Consider the following 23,746-nt stretch of genomic DNA (forward strand, 5'->3'; position numbering starts at 1 on the left):
TACAGTGGTAAATATGTTGGGTTGGGACACATGTTTGTTTTTTTTAAGAAGCTAAATTAGCCCATCCAAATTTGCACCAGAGAGAATCGAACCTCGAACCTCAAGAGGAACACACTCCCACGTCACAAACCAATACCAATGCACCAACCAAGTGGGTTGTTGGGACACATGTTCTAATATTTAATTATTCACGTCCTTATGCTTAGTGTATTTAAAGATAGGATATCCTAACCAACCAACGGCTATTCCATCTCCATTGTCCATTAAGCTCGCTCTAAACAATCCACCGTTTGCCGGATTATTGTCGCTGTAATCATAAAAAACTAATTTTTCAGGAATTTTAGACCAAGCTTCTGATAAACTTTGATTTTCGGCTAGCCCAGCACCAACTCTTCCATATATTTTTTGCTGGAAGTATCCCTGATCCCATTGTTAACGCTTAGTGTATTTAAGTTTCTTTGTTAAAATTTTTTTAAAACAAAAATATAAATAAACTACTGATACTACACTTGCAAAACAGTCTTTTAAAAAAAGTGTCCATAGTTTGTTCAGGGATTCCCTCCTAGGTTACTAAGAGCATATCCAATGTTACATTTTGAGGAATCCATTATAAGTTTTCAAGTGCAGCAACTTAATTTAATTTTATGATGTTTAAATATTTTTTACTATAATGAGAAGTTTCATCATTAATTAAGTTGTTTAATTCACAAATATTATTTCTCTTTTCAATATTTCATAGTGTCACTTTTGCACTTTCAATTGAAATACATCAAATTAGTATTTTAATCTTATACAACTTTGACTAAGTTTATCGAACCCAACAATACGTGATACACCAAAATAATATTTTCCCTTTTTTGGATAAAGTAATTGAAAATTTTAAACAATTAAGAATTCTAAATAATTCAAATGATTCAGTTAAATTTTCTTTATTTTAAAATGTTTGTGTCTGGATAGAATAAAATACTAGAAACATTCATTGTTAACATTTTAAAATTACTTTTAAATTTTTTAAATGTGTAGGGTCAAATTTAAAATTTGAAAAATAGAGTCCAATTTGCAAGCTTTGAAAATATTTAATGGTGAATATACATTTTTTGAAAAAAAATAGGGGTCAAGTTGAAAATTTTGAATAAAAAAAGGACAAATTTGCAAGAATTGATAAAATTATAAGAACCAATTTAATATTCACATTGTATCGAATAAGGAAGGAATTTCAAATTCCTATTGTTTGAGTGTCATTTGAGTTTCCCTAAATTTAACTTGGATACAATACCTCTTAAATTTCCATCATTTTAAAAATTCTCTAAATTAATCATCTAAACAACAAAATTTACATTGAAGAATTTGAATTCTCTCAAAAAATTACATTACATTACCTCAAAACATTGCTTCGTCCAAACACACTCTTAATTTATCGTAAACATGCATTATGGTGTGTTAAGTGCATGTGATTAAGTTAACCATTTACGTCGACCGCATCAGAGCGCACGCCCCTATGAAATGTTGCTGAGAATTTTTGATAGAACTGAATTTCAGAGGGCTGAACTTGTTCGATTGCCATCTTAAAGTGCTTCATTGTTACAACAGAAGCATCAAAGCTTTCCTGATAATGTCACAAAATGATTTACATATTAATATATATATTTTTGTCAACACATGAATTAGAAATCACGTTGAATATCTGACTAACCTCCAATGCTGCAAGAGCTGCTTGTCGACATACAAGTGATATATCAGCCCCAGTATAACCATCTGTCAGTTGAGCCAGTTCTTTCATGCTAACATCAGAATCATATGGAGTTTTGCGCAAATGAATGCTAAAGATCTCTTCTCGGTCCTTCTCATTTGGAGGTCCAACATATAGCTGACGGTCAAATCGTCCTGTAAATAATGATATTCAAGCTTATCAAAGTCATACCAAGTTACCAACTCATCTTCCTTAGTGTATTTCGGTGTTCATGCAACAATGCAAGTGAGAGAAACAGAATAACAACATGTACAATACCTGGTCTTAAAAGAGCAGGATCAATATTGTCTGGCCTATTTGTAGCAGCTATAACAGCAACATCACCTCTGCTACGCACACCTGTAGGACATGATTTTTTTGTCAAAAGAAAAATCGTGATTAAATTTGATCGATGGTTAACGGTTAAATGAGCAACCATTCACATATCAACTAAATCAAGGTTCATCACTAACCATCCATTTGAACAAGGAGTTGAGCCATGACCCTATCAGACACGGAAACACCATCACCATCTCTCCCACGATTCATAGCAAGACTATCTATTTCATCGAAAAATATTACTGATGGGGCATTGTCCCTTGCTTTAACAAACAATGATCTGACAGCCTTCTCAGATTCGCCAACCCATTTGCTGAAGAGTTCAGGACCCTTGACTGCTAGAAAGTTCAGTCCTGCTTCAGAAGCAACTGCACGTGCCATTAGGGTTTTGCTACAACCTGGAGGCCCATACATCAATACACCTGATGGAGCATCAGTTCCAATACGGGTGAATGCATCCCGGTGCTTTTGGGGCCATACTAGTGTTTCCAATAATTGGTTTTTGACTTCCCTTTGGCCGCCAATATCTTCCCATTTAACCTTTGGAACCTCAAGGGTCACCTAGATTAACAAAAAAAATAAAAGAAAAATACTACCAGTATTATTTTCCCTTTTCATTTTAAAAAATAATTGATTTAAAAGATCCTTGTTTAACATTTTATAAAAATAAGGAAAATGATTATTGATAGCATAAATGACTAACCATACTTTTTAAGTTTAACATTTCCCATCACACTACATCAGATTTTTGTATCAAGTGCAGATCATGAAAACACAATTACAAAAGATATTTATTTTTGCTTAAGCAAAAATTCCAAAAGTTGACTATTATTTACCTTTAGGGTTAAATTTGTTTTGATCCCTATAAAATTTGGGGTTTTCGGTTTAGTCTCCACAAAAAAAAAAAATCTCAAAAACCTTTCCGTCCGCACTTTTGGTCTCTACTATTAGGTCAACCCTGATTTGACTAATAGAAATCTACGTGGCACTTCCATGCGAACTTTTTTTGCAGGATTAAATTCAAACATTTTGAATTTTGCAGGGACTAAAACACATTTAACCATATATAAATAAAATATTTTTTGTGACGCCATTTCAACAAAAAGTCCATGTGAGGATTGACCTACCAGCAAGGACCAAAAGTACAGACAGAAAATTTTAGGAAGACGCAAACATGCAAATTTGTTTCAGACTAAAAACCGAAAAAATCCAAATTTTATAGGGACCAAAATTATGATGTTTAACCCTTAATTAGAAAACTACGGCTAATCAAATGACAATTGGTAGTGGAATGGAGGCATTAATTAAAATTGACAATACTTGTGTACAAGTAATTTCAAATAGACAGGTTATACATTTTGGAAGCTTGTGTATTTGAAGCATTTCATTTTCTAAAAATTGAAGGGTATTATAGAAAAATTCAGGAAATCAAAATGAACCCAAATCAAATAGACATATCCGTGATGAGAGATATTTTTAATTTAAAAGAATTTACTGGCATCAACCATACCTCTTTCATGGCACTAGGTCTTATTTCGAGCCTAGCCTTTTGAAAATCCTCAAAAGTCACTTGTCTCTTTTCTATAATTTCAGAAGTTTCTACCATTAGGAAGGAAGGCAATAAAAGACTGAAGGCCACCTACATATCCAAAACAGATGAAGTTGCAATACCTGAATGGTCGCTTGAGTTTGTTGCACTATTTGTCGGAGCGGGTTCCTCTGTTATGTCATCCAAACTACCAATGCAAGTCTTTTTAAGTTTAAGTTCGATAGAATGTCGTAGACAAATAGTATTTGCGCAATTGCGGAGGCCAACTAAATCAGCACCTACAAATCCATGAGTTGTTGAAGCAAGCTCTTCAATTTGCGTCTCAGAAAGAGAGTGATCTATTTCACAGAGAATAGTGCGCAAAATATCTTCTCGTTGGGCTTTTGATGGCACACCTGCATTGCATATGGAATTGAATTCTAAGTTAGTTGTGTTTGGTAAATGATTCTATGAATCCATCATCGTACTTAAAACAGATTAAAAATGAAAAATAGTTATTGTTGAGATATTTATATTTATTTTAGTATGAGGATTATGATAGGATTACATTCTTATATAGTATCAAGTCTACCCCCTTTTTGCAGTAGTAAAATATGCAGGCAAGTGGAGAGAAATTCATACAGTTACAAGAATAGGTATGAATTTTAAGATAATAACATACTTTTCATAAGGATCTATTCGCTTAAATCTTACCAATTTCAATATCCTGGTCAAATTTTCCACGTCGTCTGAGAGCTGGATCAACATGGTCAGGCCTATTAGTAGCAGCAATTACAACTAATCCTCCATTTATACTAATTCCATCCATCAGCTTCAATAAGGTTCCAACCAATCTTTTAGATAGCTCTTCAACCCCATCTTTCCTTGGAGGGGCAATTGCATCTATTTCATCAATAAATATCTGTATGTAACAGTGAAAATAATCCCATCATTGAGATTCAGCAACTTAGAAGAACTTGGAACATAAAAATATCAAGTTAGAAATAAGTGAGACTATTCCCAGCAAATCAGGTGCAAAACCTTGAAAATAACTAACCATGAAAACTAAAGCAATGAAATCTTGATGAAAAATCTTAAGATTGTAGGAACATTGTTAGCGAGCAGACAACCTATACACTATGCCAGTTTAACAAATTCTAGGTCGCACTATGTCAGTTTAAGAAATTCTAATAATAGTGAAAAAGAAATGATCACTAATTTCAATTACATCTGCTTAAAAAATGCAAGTCTCACCCCTATGTTTTGTTTAATGAACTGCTCACCACAGAAAAATATGATACAAGACAATACAATAGACTGTGTTTTGACACAGTGAAAGAATTGAAACCTTCCACCATTGCTCCCAAAAGTTATAGGAAATAAAGAATTGGTTTAGAATAAATTTCAAGATAATTCCGGCAAGTTCAAGGACTTTTAAATCATCGAAGAGAATTGACAAAACATATTGTTTTAGTACTTTTAACTCTAAAACCAAATCAGAGTGAGATACAAAAACAAGGTCTTTGACTGATGATAAAATGCTTACATTTTCATTTAATACTAATGCCTTCAAATTTCACAATTAACAATATTTTATATTAAATTCCTAATATTCTTCTGCCATCCCATTTAAACCACTTTTTGACTTCTCTTGATTAATCAAGACCAACATGACAGCAGCACAATTCTTATATATGTCACGAAGCCTCATAATTTTAGGTGTTCCACTAAGTCCACGATTAAGCACCACATGTACCACAACTCTTATGACATGATGCTTTCAGAAAAGATCTCATTGTAAATATATTGATTGTATCATACATAGAACATGTATGAAAATTACAATCAGAAATTATCAACAACATGCATGAGTTGTTTGGAGAAACACTTTATGTTCCAGTACCAGAACAATGCACGAAACAAAACTACTTCATGTCATGAAAACTTGTTCTATACTATCAAGAGAAGTTAGTGAATGCTCAAAACCAAGCCATTGAACAACACCCAACCCGGAATTTTTAAAATATAACGGGGTTCGGTGCTTCACATTTGTTTTCAATGTGGAAACTAGTCTAACACTGGGCAATTCTATTGACAGAACTTAAAGTTAACGAGGGAAGGGCGAAACTTGTCTGACACTAGTAGCTTAGACTTGAAGTTGGACCCATCGCAAGAGTGAAATATGATGTGGAGCAATGACTTCATAGATAGAGACTAGATCATCAGACATTGTCTATATCTCCTAAAGCAAGCCCAAAATCTGATGTGTCAAAAGCCAACAAGCACCGAAGGGAAGTGAAATTTGAAGTTGGAGATTGGGTGTACTTAAATTTAGGCCTCGTCTTCAACAATTACTGCAACGAGGATAATGATAGAAAAAGGTATCCGTTTTGTTTTTTTTATCAATGATATCTAAATTGATACATTTAGAAGAAAACAACAACTGGATTTCTGTATCAAAAAGAGGACAAGTGGTATTACAAAATAACAGACCAGATACTGACAGAGACTAACAGATTGGTCTGCAGGTACCAGAAAATTCCCTTCCGAGAATTGAGAGCTTCGTCTCACCCTCACATAACCTCTCAATAACTACCCAATAAACATTTTCCCTTTTTTCTCTCTAATAAGAGGTTCAACATATCAATCCTAAAGTAGCCGAAAGCCGGCAGATATTTTGGAACTGTTCAAATCTTGGCCAAGAGGAAAGACCGGGAACTCATCCCATTTTCCATGTGTCTCACTCAAAAGAGCTGTTTAGACAACATATTGTTTATCCTTAAAGTGATGAACCACTCCTTGACCTTTGGATATCGTCGGCACATGTCTCAAGTTCTTCTTAAATGAACCTCTCTCAACCAGTTACTGAGGTTACTTGGGAAATGTGGCAATGATCAAGGGGAAATTTCTTCACTTCAGCCTCAGCCTTGAGCTTTGTGGCAGTGATAGGCCAGTCCAACATGATGAGACTAGCCCTTTTTGGGTCGCGACCCAAACCCGTCAAAAATTTATGAGAAGAAAGAAACGAGGCTCTGGATTTAATTATCATGTAATAGGGATTTATGACTCACGAGAGCACGTTAAATGCATGGTCTGTGAAAAGTTTAGGGTCATTATGTGTGGACAGTGTTGTTTTAATAGAGGTGAGCATTATGAGAGTATTTCCTGGATTAATCTAACAACACAAGCAAAACTACCTAGTTCGTGTCTAACTCTTGAGTCCAATATTAAGGTTAATATTAAAAGCCTTTAACTTCAATGAGAAACTTAATTAACTATATGTTGTGATATGCAACTTGTGATACACACAGACACCAATATAAGAGCATAAATTGTTCATTTAAACAGAAAATGTGAAAAACTGAAACACGTGATCTTGAGAAAATATCTAACCACGGCAGGTGAAGCTTGAGTGGCTGAATCAAAAACATCCTTCAATGCTTTCTCACTTTCCCCATAGTACTGGGTAACAATTTCAGGTCCATTTATTGAGAAAAAATTGACCCCAGCATCATGAGCACATAATTGAACCAGCGAAGTCTTTCCCGTACCAGGTGGACCATGAAGAAAGACACCTCTGGTATTCTGCGTATCAAAACTACATATTGCAAAAACAAGATGCATAAGCACATAAGTGTGCGGAATTGTTTGAACATGTGCATTGATGTATGTGAGGAGTGAGGACACATCAATATGAAAATAGAGGTTTGAACTACAAATTCACTAATTGACTGTCAGAAACTTATATAATATTAATTGCTTTCCATAAAACATTATCCCGACATCCATACTTATAATAAACTGATCATGTTAAGGCCCAGCATGCAGTTCTACTCATTTTGACATTTAACGAATATTTTACAGAATAATGACATGTTTACAAGAAAAAGAAAAAAAGGCATGATGACATGTACAAATTATTTCTGATAAGATCAGCATATCTACTACCTGAACCTTATGAAATTACGAAGGATGCATGTTGATGAGACATATAAAACACAAAATTCAAATAAAGGATATGTCAAGCCTTCATCTGAAACATTAGAAAGAGTTTGCTGCAGGAACCATAGTCTACAGTCAACACTACTTGAATCCACCAAACATAATATGGTGCATTAAACAACACACAGTCTATGGCAAGGAAGTTAATAAATATAAGTCTTTGACTTTATACGACATCAGGTAAAAATATAAAATAGATAAGACATACCTTGGTAAAAAATCGTTCTTTGAAGAATAAATTATTTCCTTTAAAAACATTTCTTCTTTAGATAGACCACCTAATTTAGAAATATTATCACTGCTGGGTTTAACATCCTTGTCATCAAGTTTCAGACATGATAAATCCATTCGAATTGACTCTTCAAATGTTGCATATGAAGGCAAAGATAAAAATACCTTTGTTTCCCAATTGACAGTGAAAGCCAGATTCACATTCTCTAGCATATCAGAATCCTCAAGATTTAAATCACTGTTCCCATTCAATAGACAATAGTCAGGTATGTTAGTTGACCCCTTTTTAATTCCCGTCACTTGGAAAATGCAAAACTCAGAAAACATTGGGACATTGACAAGATTCCCTAGCAACATACAACGAGAGTATAACCATGAAGTTGCACATGTTTCTAATAACTTTTTGGAACTTTCATTTCCTAATGCCTTGCTAACATCAAATGAAGCCACCGATTGACCATTGGAATTGGTTACACTTGATGTTGAATCTTCAAATATGGGGGAAGAATACACACTGTCATTCGAAAACTTTGATCCATAAGAAGGTGTTGTAGGAGATGCAACAATATCATTCTCAGATTGGGCACGGGATCTTGACTTAGACAAGTCCGATGAGGGGAGATTAACTTTCAATGGTGCCCCAATCTTACAAGGAGCCAATTGAAGATATAACTCTTTGCAATTATATACCAAGGATTGTTTCTGTAATGGGTGAACAAACACACATGTGCCCGAAATAGGACATCCCATCGCAAAGGAAAGATTTAAAGACAGGCGTACTCCATTCTTCAATACCTAAATAAATGTCAGAAAATATAAGATTTTGATAAAGATAGGTCTATTATTATACATAAATTATCAAAAAAAAAAAAAAGAAGGCACAAATATCAATCAATCATATTTCAAATGAGCAAAATAACAGCTTCGATGAGCTGTTTGTCAATCTTAGTCTTATGCCAATTACAAGTTTTCATAATAGTTTTCTAAATTGAGACCAAATTAGAACTAGAAGGTAAGGGTTTTGAGCACATCCTTTGTTGAGGGTGTATGAGGTAATTTTTTATTTTTGTTTATTCTTCCGCAGTTTAGTCTACAACATGAACAACATATCATGATGCAGGATTTTGTTTGCTACTTCCAGTTTTAGTTAAAGAACAAAATATGATTAACGAGAAAGAAAATAATAAGTTTCAAAGTTTCAACAAAGGTATCTACATAAACAAAATCATCATATATCTATTTTATTTTTTCCATCTATTGATCATATTATGTAGAGTTTAACGAATACGCTTTGATACTGCAATCCATCCAATTATATTTCACAATCTTATCATTTCAATATATTACTTCCTATACATCACAGCAAACATTTACACAGAGATACGATAGAACAAAATGTAAAACTTTTTTACATAGTCCAAATACATATCCGTTGAACACGATGAATTAAGAGTTTAATAGATATCCTCTATCGTGTAAATTAATTTTACACCGACATCCCAATAGATATCAAACAATCCCCCATCTCATATAATTAAAGTGGAGTGGAGTGTAGCGGGATAATTTGGTAGAATACATAATTGCCATTGGAAAATGGTGTAAAATTATTTTACACTGCCGGTTCATATTCTATTTTCTCATGAATAAATACCAAAATAAAACAGTCCCCCGAAAGGTAGCTTAGTTGGTAGCTACTAGGGACATTATTGGAGTGGCCGATGTTCAAACCCCGGATTCCCCACTTATCTACACTTATAGTGTGTGAGTCTAACCACTAGGTTCCTCACTGGACCCAAAAGAAATAACAAAACAAAACAGTGGCAAAGACTAACCTTTGTAGAAGGAAAAACCGTTGCAAGAACAAAGTAATTTCCAGCAGCATTATCATCCAATGTGGCACAAGTTTTCAACCCATAGCATTTAACACATTCATTAGTCAATGACATGAGAGGAAATCCATGCAATTGCGCAACCCCTTTACTTGAAGATGGAATAGACACCTTCAAAATCAATCAAAATCAAAACTTTATGAAACATGAATAATCATAAACTACCATAACAACATAATTTGACAAAAAGCCCTAAAAAAATAGAGAAGGAAAATGAATTTCATTACAGAAACAAGTGAACCGGGAGCAAGAGAAGATGCAACCATAAAAGGCTCAGAAAGCCAAATTTTAGCGCCTTTGGAAGCTGAATTGGTGGTATCGATGTCGGTGATTTCGGCGATGAAAGCGGATTGTGAAATGAAGGATGGGAAGATTTGAGAAGCTTGTTGGATGAGAGAAGTGAGTTGTTGTGGTTCGGCGGCGGTGGTGGTTCGGGGTGGAGTGGCGGCATCGGGAAATGACGATTGTGACCTTGATTTTGAGTTTGATTTTGATTGCTTCTTGTTGCTGCTGCTATTGCTGTTACTGTGCTTTGAATTGGAAGAAGGCATGGTTGAGAGTGTGCGTTTTTGACAGCGGAGTTTGAATTTGTTGTTGAAGTGAGTTAAGAAGAAGAACAAGGTTGGAACCTTTTCTCTCACGGTAGGGTTTTACTTGTACCCAAATGGAGATGGATTTGACTTGGTAGGGTTTTACAAACAACTTCTTCACAATGTTCACATTGTTGATTTTGAATTTCTTTTTGTCAAGATTAAGTTTTTTTTTTTTAAGTTACATAATAATATTGGTATGTAGTCTCCAGCGTGCCATCACTACTCTTCGCGGAGAATCTTCGGACACACAAGTAGGCATGGCAACAGAACCCGTACCCGCGGGTACCCGCCCGAACCCACCCCGAGTTTGACGGGGAAAAACCGATTTGACTGGGTTTGGGTTCGGGTTTGGGTTTTCCCCGATTTCAAAACATGGGGATGGGGCGGGTAACGGAGATATTGGTACCCACCCCAAACCCGTCCCCGAACCCGCCCGTTTATATAAAATTACTATATTACCCCTATTTATTTATTTATAATGTCACATATCATATAATTTATCTACTTGAGTTAGGATTTTTAATGAACAATGGTTCTTAGTTATTTGTTTTTTTAGCAATTTCAGTGAACAATGATGTAGAACATTCTTGGTTATGTGGTTGTTTTGACGGTATTTTGAAATATTGGTTTGTACCGGTACTATTTTATGGTTTTGATAATTTTGGAATATCATTTCATTTGTATGTTTAATCCATTGAAATTTTGGTTTGTACTTTATTATTTAAAATTTTTTGTATTGTATGTATGTCAGTGTTCGGGAAAATTTTGGGTTCAGGTAAGGTTCAGCAGGGCAGGGCAAGGTTTGGGGATACCCGAACCCATTTGGGTATACCCGAACCCATTTGGGACGGGGATTGGGTTCAATTTTTCATCCCCGTCGGGTAATGGGCGGGGAACGGGTATTTATCAATGATTCGGGTATGGGGAACGGGGAAGGTAAAAACCGTACCCGCGGGTACCCATTGCCATGCCTACACACAAGGTTAGTTCTCCCCTTTCAAACTAATCTTAAAGTTAAAAATCGAATTTTTGACCACGTGTTTAAGAGTTTTTATTTAAAAATAAAATATTTATTTTAAAAGTATGATTTGTAATAAAATGTTTAATTAATAGAGTTGTATAACCTTAAAAAAAAATAGAGTTTTATAAACGAAATATTTAACTAATAGAGGTTTATAAGCAAAAAAAAGTTTAGAGTTTTATATTATAAAAAAGTTAGAGTATTTCTTGACAAAAAAAAAAGTTTGAGTATTTTGGCTTTTTTTTTTTTTGACTAAGAGTATTTTGGCTTTTAATAAACTATTTTGACGGAAAAAATTAAAAATTCTAAAAGACTTTGTAGTAATATATAAACTTTTAAGATTTTATAAAACATTTTACGACCGGATTTTATAATTTGGATTTTGAGAGATTTTAAGATATTAAAGTGCTTCTTGTAAAAAAAAAATATTAAAGTACTTAATTAATATATACAGTAATATTTAAATTGACTCTCGTTGGTACTTTTGGATTTGAACAATAGGTTCATAATTTCAGAATTATGATCTTCGTTGATTGATATAACACTAAAAATGAAAATTCATTCGGAACGTTAATTGAAAATTCATCAAGGTGATCCAATTTCGCCTTATTTGTTTGTCCTTTGTATGGACAAACTCTCTCATGTCATTCTTCATGCAGTGGAGGAAGGAAAGTGGACAGGGATTAATTTAAGCGGGAAGGAATGGCCCGATGATATCCCATCTAATGTTCGCGGATGACTTATTACTGTTCGGTGAAGCAAGCGAGAATCAAATGAGGTGTGTAGTCGACTCGTTACAACAGTTCTGTAACATGTTTGGGCAAGAAGTTAGCCAAGCCAAAACCAGTATTCTTTTTTCGCAAAATGTGGAGAGAGGCATGAGAAGTAAGTTGTTGGATATTTCTGGCTTTAAAGAAACTAGTAACTTTGGTAAGTACCTAGGGGTGCCATTGCATGGTAGAGCACCAAGATCGGATTTTCAGTATTTAATTGATCAAGTAAGTACAAAGTTGTCGATGTGGAAAGCTACTCACCTCTCTTTTGCGGGAAGAGTAACATTGGCAAAGAGTGTTATTGAAGTGGTTCCCACGTAGGGGTGTGCAAAAAATCCAAGTAACCTTAACCAAATCATTAACTAAACCATATCCAAAATTAATAACCAAATCCATTTTAAAAAAAAACCAAACCAATCCAATACAAAAAAACCAATTCTAAACCCTATCCAATTTTTTATAATTGGTTTTTAAATTGAGGCCCAATAAGGAAAAAGCCCAATAGTTTTTTTTTAAAAAAAAAAAAAAAATTTCAAATTCAATTAATTATATAATTTAATAAATAAATAATTAATAAGGTGGTGGAGGAATCGGTCAACGCGGCGGTCAACGCCGGACCACCGGCGGCCGGCACGGCGGAGCTCCGGCGGCGGACGGTGGCGGACGGCGATTTTCCGGCGGCGACCGGCGACCGGCGCGGTGGTTGATGGCGGCGCTCCGGCGGTCGGCGCGGTGGTTGGTGGCGGCGCTCCGGTGGCCGGCCACCGCCAACCACCCTTTAATATTTAATTATTTTTTATTTAACAAAATTTATTTATTTTAAAAATAATTATAAAAAACAGATTTTTGATGATTTTTTTTTTTAAAAAAAATCTATATTTTAATTATTTTGGGCTTAAAAAAATCTGTTTTTTTGGGCTTAGTTTGAAATATGTTGGGCTTAGAAAAAAAACTCTTATGAATTCATTATAAACCAATAATTCATAAAATTAAAGAAAAATTATGTTTTTTCTATAAACAATAATTATTAAATATGTTCTTTTAATCAATTAAACAAAAAAAAAATATTGGCTTAATTATTGTAAAAAAAAAGTTTAAATATATAGGAATTAAAAGTTATAATAATGCATTTTTAAAAAAAAATAAAAAAAAAAATAAAATTTAAGATGAATCGGTTATAAATAAGTAACCTATTTTTTATTATAAACCGGTTATAAATTGGTTCCGAACCAATTATAAACCATATCCAAATTAGTTTTGCAAAATAACCAATTTTTCATTAAAATGGTTTTGGATATAAACCAAAACCATAAATATGGTTTGGTGTGGTGTGGTTTTTAAACCATGCACACCCCTATTCCCACGTATGCAATGATCTCGACTTTTATTTTGCAGGCGTGTTTGGAGGACATTCAACGATTGCAAAAACAGTTCATTTTGGGCGACACAGAGCATAAAAGGAGATTTCATGCCATTTGTTGGGGTAAAATTACAGTCCCCAAATGGATGGGAGGTCTAGGGCCGAGGAAACTTGATGTTATGAACAAAGCGTGTTTGTTTAAGCTTGGCTGGAAGGCTTAGGACGATAGTAATAACGAGCTCTGGTGCAGTGTTTTATGTGGAAAATATGGTAGAGAGAGCTTGGTTGACACCAACGTCAGTCGAGCCACAGATTCAAGCCTTTGGAAGACGCTGAGAAGATTAAGACCTGATCTTGAGAGGTATATCTTTTGGAGATTAGGTGATGGTAGAAGGATAAATGCTTGGAGCGAAGCATGGATAGCAGAAGGCTTGGTTTTGGATCAGATTGTTGATATTCCAAACCATATGCACGGCCACGGAATGAAAGTGTTTGAGCTGGTGGGTAGTGATGGAAAGTGGAACTGGAACCTTATAGAGATTTGGATTCCAGAAGTTTTATTAAAAAAGATTGCAGCCATCCTTCCCCCCTAGGGACGATTACAGTAATGATGAGAGAATTGGCATTGGAGAAAAGAAAATTGGATTCTCTGTTGCCGGTATGTCAGAACCTGTGTGGCATTTGAAGGTTCCAGAGCGAGTGCGTACACTGGTTTGGATGACGGTACATAACAGGCTTTTAACAAACTCGCTTAAAAGCGAGATGGGTCTTAGCCATGCGCTGTGTGATTCATGTGGAGATGTGGAAGAGACAACACTTCATGTAATGCGAGACTGTCCGAGAGCAAAGAATATCTGGAACTGTGTAATTCCTTCGAAGGATAAAGCTATTTTCTATATGGGAGATTTACAACATTGGATAAGCTTTAATATACATAATTCCATGCAATGGATAGGTAGTGGTAAATGGTGCGACTTTTCGGCATATTGTTGTTATTGCTTATGGCAATGTGGAGAAACAAGGAGATTATTCATGAAGAGCAGTTTGTTCGGCCAATAAGACCTGTTCAACATATTATGCAGCTTCTTGGTGATTATGTGTATGCAGCTTTGAATACAAGTTATCAGGGAGAAATCAAGTTATCTCCATGATTAGGTGAAGCCCTAGGATGCTCTCTTGATTATGATACGGTATTTTTTTTATGATTGTCCAAACTCAGGTTAGGGACATATTTGATGCAGACCTAATGGGGATCTCCACCCAGAGGTTAATCTCTTTGTAATCATTTCTTTTTTGGGCTTTTAGCCCTCACTTTTATCAACAAAAAAAAAAAAAGAGTTTCACAGTTCTTGTAAAACTCAGTTCTTGTCTATATTGTCACCATGACATCACATTCACATGCTCTACATGAGAAAGGTAAAATGTGTTAATATATAATGTGCTCAGAAAGAAAGGACATGCTCAACATATCTTTGGATGACATGACAGAGTTGCAAAAAACTATAATGTTGTTAAAACCAAATCATCATTTCCAAAATATTATTGTTATCAGCTTTTTAATATACTGAAGATATAGAGATTATGATGTGAGAAAACCAAGAAAAATGAGGAAGTTTATACATGAAATTTCGATCACATTACAACAACTGCTATTAAAAAAATCCAAACAATCAAAACTAATGAATACAATAACAAATGGTTATTGCTGTGCCCCCCCACATAAAACCAAAACTCATGCATCTTCCTTTGTTTATTATCATCAAACTTATCTAGACAGAACCAACAGCAGGCAACAGATTCTTTGCTGGTGGAAGCACAGCAACAGCACCTCTCTGAGGATCAGAGTACTTCCTATAGACAACCTTCAGCTTTCCATTCCCAATACTAGAGTGAAAACTAGTCAACAACTTAGCACAATCCATTAACTGTTCTTCTGAGTAACCAGTGTGCATCTTCAGTGTCTCATTCCAAACAGGACTCTTGTTCAAAGTGCACCTTGCTGCAAAAACTGCTGCAGCAGCAACCATTGATGGACAATACTTTAAGGTAGCATAGTGCATCATCCCCAATTCAGATAGAAAATGAGCCATGTTCTCCAAAGGCTGTTCTTGTTCTTGATCAGAAGGAACACCGGACACAGATGACACCGATGACATGGATGCCGCTTTGATGAAACGGACAAGGAACACAAAAGGTGTAGGCACAGTTAATGTCCATTCAAGTTTGCCTAGGATGGTTTTCTCCATGATAAGAATTTGTTCGTGAGTGTAAGCATAATCTGAGAGGGTCACAAAGTCATTAACCTCAGGTGGCCAGATTTCTTCATACTTTGATGCCATCAGCATAGCACTGATGCCAACCAATTGAAGTTCCCTTCTTGGCACAAGTTTGACAGCTAGGAATCTATCAACTATGTTGATTGTGAGATAAAGGGCTTCTGGTGAAAGTTGAAATTTGGTGTGAACATCTACTAGCCAATCAATGAGTATTGCCCTCATCTTCTCATTTATCTCAGGCTGTGAGTCCATGTAATCATGTGGACGGTTCTCATTCTTCACAGTTCAACACATACACGATAGCAAAATTGAAATCAGACACAGAACAAAATCATAAAGAATCAAAATTCAAAAATAAATATAAATCATATTTATATAAGTCATGTAGTGTTTACCTCAACTATCTTATAGAACTTGTAAATATCTTCAAGATATTCAATAGCAGCAAGTTCATTGTTAGCATCACCAGCATCAATGTCAACAATTTCCTTTGGTTTGTTAGTCAAACCACATGCAGCCTAAAAAGAACATGAAAAAAAAATGTAAAGATAAAGAACATGTAAAGAATCTAATCTCTAATCAATCATAACATGTTTCTTTGTTAAATTAATTCATAAAAAAGAACAAACCTTGCTTCTGGCTGTGAGAACAGAAGTAAGAGTACGTGATGGTTTCTTCTTAGAATTAAGATCTGCTTCCTTTTTCTTGTGCACAGCCTTGTCTTCACTGTCCTTTTCATCTGAGATTTCAATGACTTCCTTCAGAACAGGCTTTGGTTTTGTAGTGACTTTCTTCTGAACAGCAGGTTTAGGGGCCACTCTTTTAGCCACTGCTGCAACTCCATCAACAGCAGCAGTAGGAACATTGGCACAAGTCTGTTTCTACAATTTCAAAACAATACAAAAAATCAGAAAACAACAATCATAATTAAACTAAATTAAACTAAATTAATCAAAGAAAGATTGAACAAATATATAAGAGAAAGAGAACCTTGTTATTCTCATTAGCTTTTGCTGCTTGAGCATTGGCAAGTAATTGTGCACAAAAACTCCTAAAAGAATCATCAAAATCAATAGGCAATCAGAAAGGGAATCTCAAAATCAGAGAGAAAATCACAAAATCAGAGAGAATATGAGAGAGAGATAGGGAAAGAACCTTGTGACAGGGCGATTTGGCTTGACTTCAACACCTTTTAGAGTGACCACATTTCCAATATCAAGAAGTGCTCTTCGGTTCCTTCCTTCACCTGCTGCACCGTTCTTCTTCACTGGTTTCCCTCCCCCCACTACAGCATCACCTATACCATTGCAAAATAAACAAAACCCCATTAAAAAAAAGGTCATTGATTTAGATCCAAACACAAAATCCATAAAAGAACAAGATCCTTAATTTGTAACAAAATTTTGCAAAATCCCAGATTTACACGATTTATCATCTGGGCTTCTTGCAAAAACCCATCTTTGCAAGATCTTTCATTCAATTTTTCAAAATAAATGAAAAAGAAACCAACCCAGAATTTTTTTTCTTATCGCTAGATTACCAAACCCTCAAAGTTGATCTTTGAACAAAAAAATTGAACCCCAGAAAGAATAAAACCATAAAACCAGAAAGAATCAATGAATCATAAAAAACAATGAAAAAACAATCAAAAATCAGTACGTGATTGAAGAAAAGACACACCTTTGGGTTGTTGTTGAGAAACAATTCTTGAAGCCATTGAGAATCTCTTCTTATTGTTGTTGTTGATGATGATTTTGTATGATTCTTGAGGGTAGAATCAAACAGTGTTGTTCTCACCCTCACACTCTCTTTGTGATTGTAGAATGAATGAATGAATGAATAGGAATGAGAATGAAAATCCTCTTTTTGAAGCTGATGGAGACAACGTTCTCTCCTCAACGGTCAAATTATTGTGTGCTTTTTAACCGTTGGATCGTTTTCCATTTATCCTACGATAGAACGTGCCTCTTCAAGGATAATATAGCCGTTGGTGTTGTTTCGAAAGAAAGGAATGGTTCACTCACAGTGCACATTGTTTCCACTTTGATTATTTTTACTTTTTTTAATATATTGATATTTTTGTGATTAATTTTTTTTCTATAGTCATACATTATTTCTTTAATAATTTTTCATTAAATAATAATGATAATTAGTATATTAAAATATTTGTTTTTTTAACTAAATATAAAAAAAAATAAAATTTATATGTATAGTCGATATGCAAATATATTTTATATGTAGATTCAATCATATTAAGAAATACATATTTACGAAGAAGTTTTAAGAATTAACGTAACAAATTTTTTGCATTTGTAAAAGGATTTATCGTTAAATTCGTTGTTGTAACAATGTTTTGTATTAAGGGTCCGTTTGGATTCGGCTAATTTTTTAGCTTATAAAAATAAATAAATTTTTGTGTTAATTTATAAGTTTTCACCGACAAAAATTGTATCTTTATAAGCTATTTTATCATAAATTACCTTGAAAATCTTATAATAAGACATAAAAACTTATTTATTTGCATAAACTGTTCTGCATAAGCTAAAAAATAAGTCAATTCAAACGAGTCTTAAAATTATCTTTTTTTACATCAATGACATTTTTTTTAATGGCAGATTGTTAGTTTTGGATTTTTGGTTGATTTTTAAAAAATGTTTCAAGTATAATGGAATTCGGGTTCTCACGAAAGATTCGTCCAAGCGAGAGCTCGTTAACCACTTGAATTCAATATCTTGGTTAATTATTATTTTTTTAAAACAATAGTTAATTATTGGTCACTATTGTTATTAAAATCAACCAAAAATCCGAAAATGACATCTAAAACTATTCGATTCTTAACGGTTTTGAGTTTTTATCGATTTGGTATTTTAATTCGGATTGATTTGTGGCTTTAATTTGGATCGCTTTGAATTTAAGAACTCCTAATTTTAAGGCATAATCAATGGCTATTGTAATTAATAACGAAAAAAGAAAAAAAGAAAAGCAAATTGTAAAAAATAGGAAAACATTTTTTAAGGCTTAAGGCAACGGTTAAAAACTGCTGCCAATTCCAATTAAACAAAAAAAAAGGATTGTTGTCTTGTCATGGGCGCTATTGCCCACTCAATGACAACCTTGGCTTGCGAGCCATACTCCCACATGTGCAAATGCCGATGGTGGGGCCATAGGGATATTTTGGTGTTTTTTCATGGGAGAGGGATATTTTGGTGTTTTTTGAAAGGTAAAGGGACATTATGAAAAAAGAATCGTGTGCACTTGTCGACCATAAAATTTGTTAAATTTGTAGCTACCTTCTTATAAATTGTGCGTTGAACCCCATAGCATAAAATTGTTGCGCCTAAATACACACTCACTCTTTCATTTGTTACTATTCCCACACAATGAAGGTAGGCTCATGTTCCCAAATTGACCAATGTAGAGTCCATATGGCCCGGTTTGCCAAAACCATAGGGCTTATTAATTAAAATTTGAGCCAAATTTTTTTTCTTGGCTTGACGCATGGGCGGTGGGTAGCCTTATAACTAAAAACCCTAAAAAAAATCACTAAAACGCTTCACTTTAGTAGCAGTAGTACAACACCTCAATGGGTAGCGTATGAGTAGGGTACTATAGTACCTATCTCTATACCCGCAGTTTGAAAAAAATACTCGTATCCATCATCATACCTGCGTGGGTTAACAATCTTTGTACCCGTGCCCACACCCTGCGTATCTAAGTACCCATACCCGTTACCCGCACTTTTGCTAAAATTAAATCGATCAATTATAAATTATCATATAATTTTAATAAAATTCAACAATTCAAAAATTTTAATGTTGACTATTAAAAAAATTTCTGACATAAACAAAATCTCATTAAAACTGTTTTTATTTTATTTGTGATATACTTTTGTTTTTAACCATATATATTGTGGGAAAACTAACGATAAAGTACATTGACTCTTGTTACTTGGATTCTTCTAGTGGCAGGCCCCTAGTGTAGGTTGGATTAATCTCAACACGGATGGAGCAGCAAAGGTTGGGGTCATTGCAGGGTGTGGTTTCTCAAAGAATATAGGCATTTGCAGTGCTTATAAAAATAGAGTTGCATAATTGACTCACAAGTGGTGGTTAAAACACTTCAAACTGATGGGTCTCAGGATGGGGGGATTCTAGTGCAAAGCATTATGAAGATGCTTACTTTGGATTGGGAAGTTGTGATTGAAGCTAATACTTGTGCGGTATTCTCAACCTACCTACTTGTGTCGGTTTCGGGTACAGGTACCGTTGTGCCAATGCGTTAGCATGTGTCGGTTTCGGGTACAGGTACCGTCGTGCCAATGCGTTAGCAAATTTGGCTTGTGATGATGGTAGTATATGATAGTGTATGACTATTGTCCTCCTCAAGTTAGTTCTAGTTTTAGTGTTGATTTTAATATAAGTTTCCACTCCTCGTTTAATTATAGTGTAATCTTTCTTTTTTGGACTTGGCCCTCTTGTATTCCAAAAAAAAATAAAAATGGAGAGCAATGTTGGATTGGGTGGTGGTTGAGTAAAGGTATTAAGAATAAATATTGTCATGAAAATACCACATTAACACAACATATATATACGTCACGTCTAAGTTCTATGCTGGCGAGTAATTAACGTGCGGAAAAATGCCTCAGCAACCAAAAACCAGCATTATAGACTAAAAACCACCAACAGAGTTGATTGATATAAAACTACCAAATCAGCAGTCTAACTGCTTCCAAAATATAGTATTTCTCACATAACAGAAAAATTAAAGCCTAAACATGAAAAAAGAAATAGCCGTGCCACCATCGATATAGAATCGAGTTCTGTGAACAAAAGCTGTGAGATGATCGTGCAAACTTCACAACTTAATCAGAGAAATAAGTTAACTAAATGAAAAATTTGAAAAACCAGAATAACAAATAATCTGAGCATTATACAAGTGATAAACAATAGCATGATCTAAACAATGAGATTAAAAAAATGCACCGGACATTTTCAGCAACTATATTTGCCTAAAACATTCAGACACGTCAATAAGACAATAACTACCAAGCTGTCTCACTAAGTGTGATCGGCTTGAAAGAAGTATTCAATGTTGGCGGCCGTCTGTGGGAATCGAACCCACGACCACATGGGTAAAAGCCATGCGGTCTACCAGCTGACAGCTAGATAAAATCTTATCATGGACAAGGAATAAACACACAAATAAAAATAGTTGATATTCAAAGACAAATTCAGCTGCGTACAAAATTTTAGTGTTAACACCAGACAATGTAGTTAAAACATAAAACAAAAAGGAAATACTATTGCCACCGTCGATCTAGAACCCAGTTCTGAGCAAACCGGCTGCGAGATGACAGTGCAGACTTCACACTTAATCTTAAAAACAATTTAACTAGACAAGAAATAGAAATACTAAGAACCAAAGACCATTTATTGTAATAATAGACTTCCCTAGATAAATGATCCTGCACAGTTCACTTCTTCTTGGGCTTAGGTCCTCCGCTGGGTTCCTTCTTCTCCACAGCCTTGATGACTCCAACAGCCACAGTTTGACGCATATCTCTGACAGCAAAACGACCGAGTGGAGGATATTCAGAGAAAGTCTCAGCAACCATGGGCTTGGTGGGAACCATCTTAATGATACCAGCATCACCATTCTTCAAGAATTTGGGCTCCTTCTCAATTTCCTTACCAGAACGCCTATCGATCTTGGTAACAAGCTCAGCAAACTTGACCGCAATGTGGGAGGTGTGGCAGTCAAGAACAGGGGCATAACCATTTCCAATCTGGCCAGGGTGATTCATGATGATCACTTGAGAGGTAAAGTTAGCAGCCTCCTTAGCTGGGTTATCCTTGGAGTTTGAGGCAACATAACCACGCTTGAGATCCTTAACAGCAACATTCTTAACATTGAATCCCACATTGTCACCGGGAAGGGCCTCTTGGAGAGCTTCATGGTGCATCTCCACGGACTTGACTTCAGTAGTCAGTCCAGTTGGTGCAAAAGTCACCACCATTCCAGGTTTCAAGAAACCAGTCTCAACACGTCCCACAGGCACAGTTCCAATTCCTCCAATCTTGTAGACATCCTGAAGTGGTAATCGGAGGGGCTTGTCTGATGGCCTCTTAGGCTCATTGATTTGGTCAAGGGCCTCAAGAAGGGTTGGACCCTTGTACCAGTCAAGATTTGTAGAGCGCTCAATCATGTTATCTCCCTCAAATCCAGAGATGGGAACAAATGGAATTTTATCTGGGTTATAGCCAACCTTCTTCAAGTAGGATGAAACTTCCTTCACAATTTCATCATATCTACCCTTAGAGTACTTGGGTGTAGTGGCATCCATCTGTTCAAGATAGAACAAAAAATTAGTACTTGCATAAGTTAATTATAAAAACAATCACATTTGCAACTTCAAACATAAACATCAAATACCTTGTTGCAGCAGCAGATCATTTGCTTCACACCAAGAGTGAAAGCAAGGAGAGCATGTTCACGGGTCTGTCCGTCTTTAGAAATACCAGCTTCAAAACCACCAGTAGTGGAATCAATGATGAGAACAGCACAATCAGCTTGGGATGTTCCAGTAATCATGTTCTTAATGAAATCCCTGTGTCCGGGGGCGTCAATGACAGTGCAGTAGTACTTAGTTGTCTCAAACTTCCACAATGCAATGTCAATTGTGATACCTCTTTCACGCTCAGCCTTAAGCTTGTCAAGAACCCAAGCATACTTGAATGAACGCTTGTTCATCTCAGCAGCTTCTTTCTCAAACCTCTCAATCACACGCTTGTCAATACCACCAAGCTTGTAGATCAAGTGACCGGTGGTAGTTGACTTCCCAGAGTCAACATGGCCAATGACAACAATGTTAATGTGAACCTTTTCTTTACCCATTTGCAATTAAAAAGCTTAAAACAACAAAAAGATCTGCACTTCAACAAAGAAAGCAGTACATAAGTACGATCCCAATCCAATGAATAAAATTAAAAAATACTACTATCACAACACATGAAAAAGATTGGCTGATTAAACAAAGGAAAAACAGATTGAGCAATCCAACAAAATACTATCAACAACACACCAACAAAAGAATACACAATTCAATATCAAGATGTAAATAGTAAATACACAAAGTGTTTCAACAGATTGAGCAAAAACAAATTAACAAACACCTATGAAGCACGACACTCCTCGGATTAGACACTTATAATTACATTGAATTGTGTCAGTTTCTAAAATTATTATCGGTGTCGACGTGTCAGTTGTCTGTGCTTCATAGACAAACACGACTATATAACTAAAAAAGACCCTCAGTGGATGAGCTCAATAATAAATAAAAGTGCTGATTCATAAACAAAAAACAATTATCACACGATGTGTATTCAGAATTTCGATTTAACATGCAGACAAATTCTAACTAACTAGGTCAAATTGAAAACAAAAATCAGAAACAAAAACAAAAATCAAAGCAATATCTAATAATGTTATGCAATCTAAACAATGCAAATAAACTATGAATCGATGATGATAAGAATATAAACGAAATCGAATTAGGGTTACCTTGTGAAGGAGGAAGGTGCGCAACAACTCAGAGAATGAGAGAGAGCAGTGAAAAGCAGTAAGGTTTTGAAAAGGGTTAGAGGGTTTATGTAGTGCTCGAATACGTGGTACTCAAGAATTAAGGATTCAAATCAAGTCTTTTAAGATTGTGTAAAATAAAAAAAAAGGTTAAATATCAAATTAACACCTTATTAAGATACCTTTACCAAAAAAAAAACACCTTATTAAGGATACAAATCAAATTTTTTAATTTCGTCAAAAAAAAATCAAATCTTTTATTTTTTTAAATTAAATCTTTAAGATTGTGTCAAAAAATAATAAAAGGTTAAATATAAAATTAACACTTTTATTTTATTTTTTTGTTTACATTGGATCTGTTGAAGATTGAATCTAAGACCTTATGCATATTATCCAAACCGATCACCATTATACCAAAGTGACTTTT

At 34.9% G+C, this 23,746-nt stretch overlaps 3 protein-coding genes across 3 annotated transcripts; all 3 read right to left on the reverse strand.

The window, feature by feature from the left end:
• Positions 1 to 1,148: 1,148 nt before the first annotated feature.
• Positions 1,149 to 10,498, reverse strand: LOC123888264 (calmodulin-interacting protein 111). Its single transcript, XM_045937266.1, has 11 exons — positions 9,946 to 10,498; positions 9,662 to 9,829; positions 7,807 to 8,624; positions 6,990 to 7,194; positions 4,311 to 4,518; positions 3,740 to 4,012; positions 3,579 to 3,649; positions 2,203 to 2,629; positions 2,009 to 2,089; positions 1,694 to 1,884; positions 1,149 to 1,606 (listed from the first exon to the last, which is right to left on the reverse strand). The coding sequence occupies exons 1-11, from the start codon at positions 10,267 to 10,269 to the stop codon at positions 1,460 to 1,462; spliced, it is 2,913 nt and encodes a 970-aa protein (XP_045793222.1). The 5' UTR covers positions 10,270 to 10,498; the 3' UTR covers positions 1,149 to 1,459.
• Positions 10,499 to 15,052: 4,554 nt separating this feature from the next.
• On the reverse strand, positions 15,053 to 17,694 carry LOC123888265 (G2/mitotic-specific cyclin S13-7-like). The gene is made up of 6 exons (XM_045937267.1): positions 17,422 to 17,694; positions 16,897 to 17,038; positions 16,732 to 16,792; positions 16,371 to 16,622; positions 16,137 to 16,259; positions 15,053 to 16,017 (listed from the first exon to the last, which is right to left on the reverse strand). Exons 1-6 carry the CDS (start codon positions 17,456 to 17,458, stop codon positions 15,235 to 15,237), a joined length of 1,398 nt encoding a protein of 465 aa, XP_045793223.1. The 5' UTR covers positions 17,459 to 17,694; the 3' UTR covers positions 15,053 to 15,234.
• Positions 17,695 to 20,931: 3,237 nt separating this feature from the next.
• LOC123888266 (elongation factor 1-alpha-like) lies at positions 20,932 to 23,453 on the reverse strand. The gene is made up of 3 exons (XM_045937268.1): positions 23,302 to 23,453; positions 22,174 to 22,668; positions 20,932 to 22,084 (listed from the first exon to the last, which is right to left on the reverse strand). Exons 2-3 carry the CDS (start codon positions 22,633 to 22,635, stop codon positions 21,215 to 21,217), a joined length of 1,332 nt encoding a protein of 443 aa, XP_045793224.1. The 5' UTR covers positions 22,636 to 22,668; positions 23,302 to 23,453; the 3' UTR covers positions 20,932 to 21,214.
• Between the last annotated feature and the right edge of the window lie 293 nt (positions 23,454 to 23,746).

This window comes from Trifolium pratense, linkage group LG6, assembly GCF_020283565.1.
Source record: "Trifolium pratense cultivar HEN17-A07 linkage group LG6, ARS_RC_1.1, whole genome shotgun sequence".
NCBI classification, from domain to species: Eukaryota; Viridiplantae; Streptophyta; class Magnoliopsida; order Fabales; family Fabaceae; genus Trifolium; species Trifolium pratense.

Coding starts and splice junctions, on each gene's coding strand:
- LOC123888264 (XM_045937266.1), bottom strand. CDS start 10,269: ATGCCTTCTTCCAATTCAAAGCACAGTAACAGCAATAGCAGCAGCAAC. Junction 3,650..3,739: donor AAACTCAAGCGACCATTCAG/GTATTGCAACTT, acceptor CTGAAATTATAG/AAAAGAGACAAGTGACTTTT. Junction 1,607..1,693: donor CAGCTCTTGCAGCATTGGAG/GTTAGTCAGATA, acceptor TGACATTATCAG/GAAAGCTTTGATGCTTCTGT.
- LOC123888265 (XM_045937267.1), bottom strand. CDS start 17,458: ATGGCTTCAAGAATTGTTTCTCAACAACAACCCAAAG. Junction 17,039..17,421: donor TTCTCAACAACAACCCAAAG/GTGTGTCTTTTC, acceptor GCAATGGTATAG/GTGATGCTGTAGTGGGGGGA. Junction 16,260..16,370: donor TTCTCACAGCCAGAAGCAAG/GTTTGTTCTTTT, acceptor TGTTCTTTTTAG/GCTGCATGTGGTTTGACTAA.
- LOC123888266 (XM_045937268.1), bottom strand. CDS start 22,635: ATGGGTAAAGAAAAGGTTCACATTAACATTGTTGTCATTGGCCATGTT. Junction 22,085..22,173: donor TGATCTGCTGCTGCAACAAG/GTATTTGATGTT, acceptor TATCTTGAACAG/ATGGATGCCACTACACCCAA.